This window comes from Enoplosus armatus, chromosome 4, assembly GCF_043641665.1.
Source record: "Enoplosus armatus isolate fEnoArm2 chromosome 4, fEnoArm2.hap1, whole genome shotgun sequence".
In the NCBI taxonomy this organism is placed as follows: domain Eukaryota; kingdom Metazoa; phylum Chordata; class Actinopteri; order Centrarchiformes; family Enoplosidae; genus Enoplosus; species Enoplosus armatus.
This window is the reverse complement of record NC_092183.1, coordinates 270520-282916: the sequence shown is the minus strand read 5'-3', so window position 1 is coordinate 282916 and position 12397 is coordinate 270520. Positions and strand designations below refer to the sequence as shown.

The 12397-nt window shown below is 42.9% G+C and overlaps 1 protein-coding gene across 1 annotated transcript; it reads left to right on the top strand.

Moving 5' to 3' along the window:
• The first annotated feature begins 1807 nt into the window (after positions 1-1807).
• Positions 1808-11922, top strand: LOC139283626 (gelsolin-like). Its single transcript, XM_070903629.1, has 19 exons — positions 1808-1856; positions 2781-2981; positions 3536-3690; positions 3985-4146; positions 5472-5531; positions 5622-5711; positions 6442-6531; positions 6722-6854; positions 7096-7184; positions 7332-7460; positions 7547-7633; positions 8004-8137; positions 8993-9083; positions 9192-9362; positions 9549-9723; positions 9821-9942; positions 10340-10417; positions 10499-10559; positions 11673-11922. Exons 2-19 carry the CDS (start codon positions 2789-2791, stop codon positions 11840-11842), a joined length of 2190 nt encoding a protein of 729 aa, XP_070759730.1. The 5' UTR covers positions 1808-1856; positions 2781-2788; the 3' UTR covers positions 11843-11922.
• The last annotated feature ends 475 nt before the right edge of the window (positions 11923-12397 follow it).

Below are 12397 nucleotides of genomic sequence, written 5' to 3'. Positions count from 1 at the left end.
CACTCTCTGTCTCTCTCTGTCTCTCTGTCTGTCTCTGTCTCTCTGTCTCCATAGTGCTTCTCATGGTGGGACCTGTTGGTCATAACATTATAAAGAGTCGGTCTAGACCGGCTCTATCTGTAAAGTGTCATGAGATGACTCTTGTTGTGATTTGGCGCTATATAAATAAAATTGAAATTGAAAAAAAAATTGTATGTGAACACATAGTTGGCTAATAAAGCTGATTTTGATCTCGAGCTCTTCTTCTCTCATCTTTGAATGTACTTCTTGTAAGTTGCTTTGGACAAAAGCTTAAATGTAATGTATTGTGTTGACTCACAGACCTGCTGCTCAGCTCTCACTGGTTCAACTGGTTGACCAGTAGACCCACTGTCCTCTATGAGACTAGTGTATGTGTATGAGACTAGACTAGAATAGTGTAAAATAGCTCTGACAGGTCAGAGGTCACCACACTCACAGTGTTTGTCATCTTTTCTATGATCATTATGAGTCTCTTATTTGACCTTTTCTACGTTTTTTCACAGTAATCTTTACTGGCAAGCGACTTTCAATACTAAATAATAACCGTACCAAAAAACTATTGTGTTTTGTTTAAAGTTGACATTTTTCTTCTTCTTGTCATCTCAACATTTCTTCAACAATTACTAACCACTGATCCTGTGTCAGTGTGACATTTCCCCCCAATTCTTTGTAATAACTGTTTTATTTGCCATTAACAGTATTTTAAACAAGACAAAGAACCAAACTACTCAGAGGGAATAAAAGTACAGAATAACAGCAGACTGATGCTGTGTTACTGCAGAGTATTTACATATTTACAACAGCATAGATCTCATCTCATTTCCCTTCATGTTGTTTTACAGCTCTGAACACTGAACATCCTTCAGTTATCGTTTTATTGACTAATAACTTCACTTTCATCCGCACACTGACTTATATTTTAGATACCAGTTTACAGCTCTGACTGGTTGTGCAAACGGGTTGGGGTGATTGCCGGGAGTTGTTCACATATTTGACTATGAGACGTGTTTGAACTCATAATGGAGCTCAGTGTTAAATGTAGTTTTCTTATAAAGGTTTTGTTTTTCCATCAGAAATGACTGGAAGGCACTTTGAGCTGCAGCTGATGGGTGACAGGTGCTTTAACACAGTTTGGCTGAGAGAATCAAACCAGGTTCTTCATATCACAACTGTACATAATATTATAGAGGGGACGTTCTAGACCTGCTCTATGAAAAGTGCCCTGAGATAACATCTGTTATGATTTGGAGCTATATAAATAAGAATGAACTAAGCACCCAGCAGCCATGTTGGAGGCTCTGTGATGACCCTGAGGACCACCGGACTCCATCTTCACACTGTGATGTTCATAAAACACTGAAGAGGTCACGCATAGAGAGTGCAGCTGGCTTCTGTTTTTCACCCTGCAGGTTGCCTGCAGGTAGAGATGGGCAGAGCCATCTAACTGGTGTCTTGCGTCTTTGCAGGCTGGGCGTTGGCCAGTTCGACTGGTTCCTCATTCTGTCTCTCTCACCGTCATTGTCCACATATGCATTCAACATGCAAGGGGCAACTGTGGCTCAGGTGGTCCTCCAGTCCACATGTGGAAGTGTCCTTGGGCCAGTGTTGTGGTTTAACATGATCATTATTTATGTAACACTCTGCCGTCAGTGTGGTTTTAGCAGCAGCTGGGTGTGACGCTCTGCTGCAAAGGGGGGGGGGGGGGGGGTTGGACAGGTAGAGTTACCTGCAGCCCTTCCCCCACAGCCCCTCCCTCCCCTCTGTCAGTGTCTCAGGTGGAGCTCAGCCTTCGTCTGCAACACTTTCCATCCAGCAGCGTCCAACAAACACTGACGGTGAGTTTTAAAAAATAAATTCCCTTTAAATCTTCCATCTCTCTCCTCTCGCTGCTCATTTATATTATTATCAATCTGTGTTTTAATTCATTGATTCATAGTTTGGTTTGTAAACATTGAAAATCAAACCAAATGTCTGACTTTTGTTCAAACTGATTCCGTCTTCGGTCCAGAAACAAATGTTTGTTAAAACAGATAAAAAACACAGAAAACAGATGAAGTTTGTAGTTTTTTACTCTAGAAACTCTTCATCCACCATCATTGTCATCATCATCACTGCCAGTCACTGTTTGTCCTCTCATGAATGAATCATGTGTGTGTCTCGTCTCATTAGGCTGAATTACTGAACAGAAACAGTTTCAAATGACGTGAAAGGTTCACCTCCTGCTTCTGTTACTGAGACCCCTGATGAGACGTTTACTGTCTTTTCATTGTTTCCTGTTTCAAATCTCATTGCAAACAGCCTGAAACTGTATGTCTGCCTGTCTGTCTGACTGGGCAAGTCACTTCCTGCTTCTCTCAGCTGCTGCAAAGATGGTTGTGTTGGAGAAGATGAGTCACTCGGTTGTTTGTCCGTGCGACAGACGAACACGTCAATAAACTAAGAAGAAATAAATAACATTAACAATACTAATAAAGTAAATAATAAACAAACAATTTAGTAAAAAACAACGCAAATAAAAATGCAAATGACTCCCAATAAAACAGCAGAGTAGAAAACAAAACAGAGAAATTACAGACTGATTATTGCACCGACCTTTTTAACAAAACCTTATTTATTCTATTTTAATCAAAAGTTACATCAGACAAAGTTTACACATATACTGATGCCAACATGTCACTCTGATCAGACATGAGTCACTCAGAAAGTGACATCTAAGTACATCACAGTGTTCAGGTGTTTTGTGGCTCCGCCCCCTGCAGGTGACATCATGGGTTTCCATCCAGAATTTGAGCGTGCGGGTCAGGGGGCGGGGCTTCAGGTGTGGCGGGTGGAGAACATGGAGCTGGTTCCTGTTCCTAAGAGTCTGTACGGGGGGTTCTACTGTGGAGACGCTTACCTGGTTCTCCACAGCACAGAGAACTGCAAAGGAAACATGCAGTACGACCTGCACTACTGGCAAGGTACTGCAATATATCATGCACTATTAATACTGACATATGTGAGTGTGAATATGTATATGTATATATACATATATTATATAATATATATATATATAAATATATATATATTATAGATTATGACTATAATAAGTCAGTCACTTCCTTACTTCTAGTCTTCAAGTGATATTTTACTTAAAAGTCATAACTATGACTTAAAGTCTTACTTTTCATCAAGAGTCCGTACAGAAGAGTAAATAACAGTATCTTCTACATAAAGAGAAAGTTAAACTGACACTATGAATATGGTAAATGAACTTCACTTATGAGGCTCTTTTCAAGAAGATTGAACCCCCAACCTGCTCTACTCTGCTTTACCTCCTGTGCAACAGTGCTATAGATTAATATAAATGAAAAACAGAAGTGGCCCCAGAGTTGAGCCATAGGGGCCTCCCCTGGTCATATTAAACACTTTGATTTGAGCCTTTCGACCTCCACACGTACTACAATATAGTACTAATACTAGTAGTAGTAGTTTGAACTCAACAGCTAATTGTGATGTAACTGTTGTCCTGCAGGTTCAGAGTGCTCTCAGGATGAGAGTGCTGCGGCAGCCATCTTTGCGGTGCAAATGGACGACTTCCTGCAGGGGGCGCCAGTCCAGTACCGTGAAGTCCAGGGCCACGAGTCCCGTACCTTCACCGGGTACTTCAAAACCGGACTCAAGTACATGGTAAATACAGGACCAATACTACCAATACTACTGTAGTGTATTTTACATCACGCATCATGGAAAGACTTATTTTATTTTAGTCTTTAGTTAGTTAGTTAGTAGTCTCATCATTTCAACTTTTACGTTTACTCTTTACTTCACTTTTTAACTAACTTAATAATTATTATTAGCAGTACTGCAGTAAAAATGCAAATCATTTCTTGTGTTGACTCAAAGATCCTCTCTGTTGAGAGAGTCACCACTCTGATACTAGTTCAGTCTTTGGCACTGATGGCATCACTTCCGCTCACACAGAAAGGGGGCGTGGCCTCTGGGTTCAAACACGTGGTGACCAATGACGTGGAGGTTCAGAGGCTGTTGCAGGTTAAAGGTCGACGTGTTGTCAGGGCGACGGAGGTTCCTGTCAGCTGGGAGAGTTTCAACCAGGGAGACAGTTTTATACTGGACCTGGGAGAGGTGAGTACATTTATTCAAGTACATTATATTACATTGATTTAGTTTATGCTTTTATCCAAAGTGACTTACAACAAGTGCATTTCAACCATGTGGATACAACTCAGGAATTACAAGAATCATCACTTATATCAACTTCATCAAATAAGCTCAACTGCTTCAAGTACTGCACTTAAAAACAATGCGATTTTTTTATGGGACAAGGTAATCTCAACAGGTGAGCTTTCAGTCTGAACAGGTGAGCTTTCTGTGACAGAAGATGTTTCTGCTGTCCTGATGTTGAAAGGAAACTTTGTGGAGTCAGGATCGCTAACAGATTTTGTTGAGCAGTAGCTGGGCCCCCCTTGTATTAAGATAAGATAAACTAACATAATCCTTTATTAATCCCTCAGTGGGGAAATGTGCATTGTTACAGCAGCATACAGGATAAATAGAAATAAAGGTAAAGGGATTATACTGTATTGCACGTAGAGAGATATAGATATTGCATCATTTGTTATACATTCAAAAATATTGTTTTGCATGAAAGTGGATTGTCCATTCCGGTGTGTGTGGTCTACTGGGAGCAGGTCTACTGGGAGCAGGTCTGATTGTAAAGCCTGACAGCAGCAGGGAGGAAAGACCTGCGGTGTCTCTCCTTTACACACCGCGGGTGAAGCAGCCTGTCCCTGAAGGAGCTGCCCAGTGCTGCCAGAGTGTCTTGCATGGGGTGGGACATGTTCTCCCTCAGGGATGTATTGAGGGAGTAGCAAAACGATTGGTGGCAGCAGAGCGTAGTGGACAGGCCGGGGTGTATGGTTTGAATTAAGGGCTGCAGGGGTGGAGGTGTCCACTGGTGTGATCCAAGTCTCTGTGAGAGCAAGGAAGTCCAGAGATTGCGAGGAGGCATAGCCAGAGGCAGTTCTCAGACCTGGGAACAGCACAAACAATCACAGCAGACAGTCGAGCAGAGAAATGCCTATTTAAAAAGTAAATACTCTCTCTCTCTCTCTCTCTCTATATATATATATATATATATATATATATATATATAGAGATATATATAGATAGATATAGATATATATACCTAATTCTAGCAGTTTTGAAGAAAGTTACCCCCAGAAGTCAGTACTGTACTTAAGTACTTAAGTACTAGTAGTTATTTGTACTTCAGTATTTCCATTTTATGCTTTCTCCTTCTACTACACTTCATCCCAGAGGGAAACATTATACTTTTTACTTCACACTGTTACTAATTACTTTCTAAATTCATATTAATGCTACAAAATATAATCAACGAATAAAGTATGATATTATATTAATAAGACCGTCTCACTCTCTCTCCACAGGAAATAATCCAGTGGTCTGGTTCCCATAGCAACCGCTTTGAGAGGCTGAAGGCCACCATGGTGAGTGGTGACATCATCTCATTACATAATCATTCAGTGACATCACACGATCGTGTCATGTCACCGACTGACTGTTGGATTGATTGACAGGTGTCGAAGGGAATCCGTGACAACGAGCGGTGTGGGCGGGCCAAGCTGCTGATCTGTGATGAGGGGGCGGAGCCAGAGAGGATGCTGGAGGTGATGACAAAAGCAGAGCATGTCACATGACCACAAATACTATATATTAATACCACATATACTAAAAGTATATGATATGGTATATATATAAGTATATTACATGGTGTATATACCACAGATTGTATGTTGTATCCACTCAGCTCTGACTTCAGAACTTTGCTGCCAACTTTTAAATTTAAAGAAACAGACAGTAAATTGTTCCTTCGATCAGTGAAGAAGCAGCGGTTCGTACCCTCAGAAGTACATCTTCTGTTATCAGCAACACCTGGCTGATAACAATAATCAATAGTGATAATTAAACGTTTCTGCCTCTACATGAGGCGATATTACAAATACAAAGAAAAAACATACCGAGCAATCACCGAGTATGAAACACACAAATGAAACAGTGTTGAATAACATCCAGTTTAAAATCCATTCAACACAGTTTGAACATGTTAACGTTCAGTTTTACACCAACAGACAGAAACCGAGAGGAAGTGGTTCAATTGATGTTTCGTTGAGTTGGAGGTCGACACGCCGACTCATATTTTTTTCCCGTTTGTTTTCATGTCTGTGGAGCAGACACAAATAAATAAATGTTTATTATTTATGTACTTTTCTACTGAACAACCTCGATCCTCTGAAATTATGTTGAGCAGGTGATGATGCCGATCTTCTGTCTCCTTCATCACTCTGTATGAACTATGGAAAAGAGGGGGGGCCTTTTACCTCTGACCTCTGTGTTCAGGTTCTCGGGGAGAAGCCAGAGCTGCCTGAAGCTCATAGTGATGATACCAAGATGGATGCCTCCAACAGGAAACTGGCACAACTCTACAAGGTAACGCTCCCAGACTGAGTACTGGTAACATCTGGTACAGGTGTTTCTCACCTGGATGATGTATTCATCCAATCAGCTCCATGTGGCCGCTCATGATGTCACTGCTCCTCCTTCACAACAAAAAAAAGGCTTTAATTGTGAAGTAGCAGCAGGAAGTGTTCACCTGTCTGTCTGTCTACCTGTCTGTCAGGTGTCCGATGCAGATGGTGACATAGAGGTTACCATGATTGCAGAGCAGAATCCGTTCTCCCAGGATGCTTTGCAGTCCAGCGAATGTTTCATCCTCGACCACGGAGCCAATGGAAACATCTACGTCTGGAAAGGTTCCAACTGTGTTCTGTTTATAACCAAACTGGTCTGTAACCAGTTAGACCAGCTCAGACTGGGTTCTGTTGTAAAACCTGGTTCAGGTTCCTCTGAAGAGCTTTAGTCTGTAACCTGATTGGTCAGTCAGAGGGGGTGCTTGTTTTCCACCTGTGTACACGTTGTACAGAAGGTCACACTCACCTATCCTTTTTATAATGTCTCCACCTGCTGATGATGGTGGTGTGTGTGTGTGTGCAGGTAAGGACGCAAACACTGAGGAGCGTCACGCTGTTCTGAAGAGCTCAGAGCAGTTCATCCACAAGATGAAGTACCCAACATACACACAGGTACACACGTACACACACACACACACACACACACACACACACACGTACACACACACACACACACACACACACACACGCGCGCACACGTAAATTGGAGCTGGTAGAGTTTTACTGTTTCAACTGTCTTACCTGGTCGTCCCCCCACAGGTTCAGGTCCTTCCTGAGCACGGGGAGACTCCGCTCTTCAAACAGTTCTTTAAGAACTGGAGGGACCCTGACGACACTGTTGGCATGGGAACAGCCTATGTATTCAATCAGATTTCAAAGATAGAGAAGGTAAACCACTCAGGTTCAGGACCAAACTGTTGACTGTCCAGAGAACTGGAAACCTGCCTTGTAAACCAACTGTTGTGATTGGACAGGTTCCGTTTGACGTGTCGAGGCTCCACCAATCAGAAGCCATGGCAGCGCAGCATGGGATGGTGGACCGAGGAGACGGAGAGAAACAGGTGAGGGTGGGACCAGGTCTGCCTGACAGGAGGTGGATCCCACCAGGATTCAACAACAACCATCAGGATTTTTCAAACCCATGGAAACCAAAGGAAGTTTTTCCTTGCCACTGTCGCCATAGTGCTTCTCATGTGGGACCTGTTGGGACCTGTTGGTTTCTGTAATAACATTATAAAGAGTCGGTCTAGACCTGCTCTGTTTGTAAAGTGTCATGAGATGACTTTTGTTGTGATTTGGTGCTATATAAATAACATTGAATTGAATGTGTAGCTAAGACTCATGGGTGATGCAGTTTTTCCACTGTAAACAAAATATTTGTAGTTTTATGGTAAAGATGTTATGGTATTCATTCTGTCTGTCTCTCTGTAGGTCTGGCGTATTGAAGGATCAGACAAGGTCCCAGTGTCTCCATCAGTCTTTGGTCAGTTCTATGGAGGAGACAGTTACATCATCCTGTATCAGTACCAACACAACCACAGACGGGGTCACATCGTCTACATGTGGTAAGACGTTCCACTCTGACATGTTTCTGAGTTGAATCTTTTAATCATAACATAAAATATTTGATTTGTGAAGAACTTTGTGAGCTGTCCTCCATAAATAAAAATCTGGGGGTCCTTGGATTCACATCTGTTCTTCATGTGTCCAGTTTAGGTCAAACATTTAGGACCCATGAAGACCTCCACAGTGTCATGAGTGGGCAAGGCAAAAATGAACCCACACGCACGACTCAAACAAAGTACAAATAAAGAGTCTATATTGATAACAAAATAAGAAGCTTGACCAGGCAAGAAATCTCTATAAAGTAATAAATCAAAATCACTCCTAAAAAACAGAGGAAAACACTAATACAAAAATGCAAGAAAACAAAGGAGCTAAAACTAACAAAGTAAACAACAGAAAATCACTCCTACAAGTGGAGGAACAAAACTGGGAAAATCTAGACAGCAGAAAATAACAACAACACTGAACCAACTCACACAGGAACTAACAGGGTAACAAGACGCGGACTTACAGCTGGTAAACATGGCATGAAGGACAACACAAACTGGCACAAGACAAAGGGAGACGCAAGAGGTGAATGAACACAGGTGGAAACAATCAGGGCGGGCTGACAATCACAAAGGCGGGAAACATGAGGGCAGGAAGTCAATTGGTCTGAAACGAGAGGGAACACAGTTACTACAAAATAAAACAGGAAATAAGACAACATGACTAAACCAGACAAAAACGGTAACTTAATGTAAATGACGAGACATGACACACAGGTTGTTAGCACAGGAGGGGCTCCCTCGGGTGTTTTCATTTTGAAAACCTAATCTTTATCATTGTATTTCTCTCTCTATCTATATCTCCAGGCAGGGGGCGGAGTCTAGCCAGGATGAGGTTGGAGCATCGGCCATCTTGGCTGTCCAGCTGGATGATGAACTGGGAGGGGGTGCTGTACAGGTACAGCAACTGGGAACACTGGACCCAGTTTATTCTGAATATACCTGGACACTGAATTTAACCCTCTGAGCATGAAGGCGTCCCTCTTTGATGACTGTCTGTCTGCAGGTGCGTGTGGTTCAGGGAAAAGAGCCTGCCCACCTCATGAGCCTGTTTGGGGGCCAACCAATGGTGGTGTACAAGGGTGGGACTTCCAGAGAGGACGGCCAATCAGAGGTGGCAGATACCCGCCTGTTCCAGGTTCGAGCCAATCCAGCTGGAGACACCAGAGCTGTGGAGGTGAGACAGAAAACCAGAGCCATACAGAGACTGAGTTGTGTTAGGGTCAGGCTGCAGGATATTTTAGTCTTTGAGATGGTCACAGTTCCTGAACGCCCCTCGCTCATTTTGGTTCCTAAACGCCCCGTGCTTGGGATCCCTGTTCAACCAGTTTAAGCCATGACTCTGGTTATCTGTCCTCCTCAGGTGGATCCGTCCTCCTCCAGTCTGAACTCCAGTGATGTATTTGTCCTGGTCTCCTCCTCTGGATCCTGGATGTGGAGAGGGAGGAGCAGCAGCTCAGCTGAAGCCCAGGGAGCTGAGCATCTGGCTGGGCTCCTGCAGGTGACCCCCACCCCACTGGAGGAGGGGGAGGAGGAAGGTGAGGGGGTGGGGTGATGGGTCCACAATGACAAAAATATTTAAACCAGCTGAACTCCATTAAAACCTGATCGGAGTGTGTGTGTGTGTGGTTACAGATGCATTCTGGGATGCATTGGGGGGGAAGGAGGACTACTGTCGTTCTCCACAGCTGAAGAACAAGATGGAGGCTCATCCTCCTCGCCTGTTCGCTTGCTCCAACAAGACCGGAAACTTCCTGGTCTGTCTGTCAGTCAGCCTGGTCCCATGACCTGGTCACATGACGGCTAACACTGATGATCACACTTAATGATTAACTAGTCACCAACTGATAATTAATTTTAACTTCATTAACTTTAAAATTAATTCAGTTTATGTGTGCTAGTTAGCAAACACTGCTAATGACTTGCTATGTGGTTACTTGCACTTTTAAAGTGGCTGCTTGGGTGTTGCTATGTAACTATATAAATGGTGATAAAAGGCAGTTGCTTGGTCTCTTGCAGGTGGTTAAAGGGTCACTAAGGTGTTCAGTTTGGTTGTAAATAAACTGATCAGTATATAATATATTACCTGTAAGAAAAACACATCAGAGTAAGAAGAATATTACAGCGTGTGTGTGTGTGTGTGTGTGTGTTCAGATGGAGGAGGTTCCAGGTGAACTGACGCAGGATGACCTCGCACCTGATGATGTCATGATCTTGGATACCTGGGACCAGGTGAGTCTCCTGCCATCACCATGGTAACATGTCCTACCCCTGTGTCCTCTCTGTCGTCTCACTTCCTGTGTTCTCCTGCAGGTGTTTGTTTGGATCGGAAACGAGGCTCATGAGGAGGAGAAGGTGGAGGCGGCGGCATCAGGTGAGACAGTCAGGAAGTGAGTCTGACTAACTGACAGACGGGTAGTCAAGACGAACATCATGGACTTATTAATAATAATAATAATAAAAATAATAATTATAATAATTATAGTAATTCTCAACTGCCGTAGCTGCAACACTTGGTGATTCAACAGGGCCTTCAACGCACCACCGCTTCCCTTTAAATAAATGTTTTGCTACGTTTTGTCAGGGCTGAACGTGCCTTAGGTGTTATTCTGGAGACAAAACATGAAGTTAGTTCAGTCTAAAACCAGGAGCTGTTTCTGGACATCCTCTGGGCTCCTGATGGAATCATCATCTTTTCATCGTCAAATAATCGATTGATACTTTTAATTTTATTAGTTCAATTCAACCTCACCAGAATCACATCAACCAATCAGTGTCTTCACATGAACACAAGTCTCATGACGAATCCTGGTTCGTATTCAGGATCTGATGTGGAACAGAAGAAACCTGGTAGTGATTCTAACATGATCCAGTGTCTGACGGAGGTTTATAGTCCAGGACTGATGAGAAGTCTATGTCTGTGAAGCACTTTAGATGTTAGTTCAACATGAAGATGAAGTAGTCTGCTGATGGGTTTTATTTCTCTTGGAGTTAAACAGAAAATATTCTTGTTTGTTGTAAAGTAACAGACAAGAATGATTTCTGATGTGTTTTGTGGGTCACAGCTGTTCATAAGTTCACTACGTCAACACTGAATTAAACCTGGTCTGACATCACAAACTAGCTCTTGCGTAGAGATGCAGGTGTGACGGCTGCGTAGCTGAACTGAACAACGGACATGTCACCTGTCGGCAGGTTTACATCTGTTTACATCGTCAAATGCGTCCTGATTGGACGCGACCACAGATGTTACTTTGCAACTGATTTACACTTGACGAAAGTCTTTATTAGCTGAAACATCTCTTACTTTTACTGGTGATTTAGTAAATCACTAGTTTGAAACTAACTAGCAGTTACTGAGAACTCAGGAAGGACTTTAGTCCAGGTTGTCACTGTTCCTAATCCTGGTCTTTGGGCTCACATGTTCTCACAAACTGAACCTGGTCTAAGTGATTCAGGATGCTAACAGCTAACTGTTTGTGTCCAGCTCTCAGGTACATTGAGAGCGACCCAGCTGACAGAGACCCTCGCACCCCCACCGTGATGGTAAAACAGGGATTTGAACCGCCGACCTTCACCGGCTGGTTCCTGGGCTGGAACCACGAGTACTGGACCGTCGACCCGCTGGAACGAGCCATTGAGGGCCTGACAGAGTGACACCACTTCCTGTTTAAACATCATGAAGGAGCTCTGAGTCTCACTGCGTTGTTATCATAAATAAAAGCTCTCTGCCTACACACCTGTCTGTCTGCCAGTCAGCCGACATGAAGCTGCACCGGCAGGTTTCACACACCATGGGGCGCTGAGGTTCAGTAATACGAGTGGTAACTGTGTGTGACCGCTTGTTGCTGAGGTGTCACTTATTGTCATAGCAACAGTTTGGTAGTGTAATAGTTTATTGGAGCATTTTTATAAATACTGATGTTGATAACTAACAATAACAGAAAGAGTTTCATAAATACAGAAGAACAGAGACAGAAGCCACAGTGAACACAGCAGAGTCCAGTAGAGTCCAGTCTGTACAGGACAGCAGGTGTGTGTGTGTGTGTGTGTGTGTGTGTGTGTGTGTGTGTGTGTGTGTGTGTGTGTGTGTGTGTTCACAAACTATTCATCACAATTTAAAGGTTTTACTGTTTTACAATAAAATCTGATGTTTACATTAAAATCAGTAGAATTCTCTGAAACAACACAAACTAACATATAACTGTCTCA

What these genes read in the sequence shown, in the direction of transcription:
- LOC139283626 (XM_070903629.1), top strand. Translation starts at nt 2,789, where the DNA reads ATGGGTTTCCATCCAGAATTTGAGCGTGCGGGTCAGGGGGCGGGGCTT. An exon ending in AGAGGCTGAAGGCCACCATG is followed by an intron (nt 5,532 to 5,621) that starts GTGAGTGGTGAC and finishes ATTGATTGACAG; the next exon opens with GTGTCGAAGGGAATCCGTGA. An exon ending in AGCCAGAGAGGATGCTGGAG is followed by an intron (nt 5,712 to 6,441) that starts GTGATGACAAAA and finishes CTCTGTGTTCAG; the next exon opens with GTTCTCGGGGAGAAGCCAGA.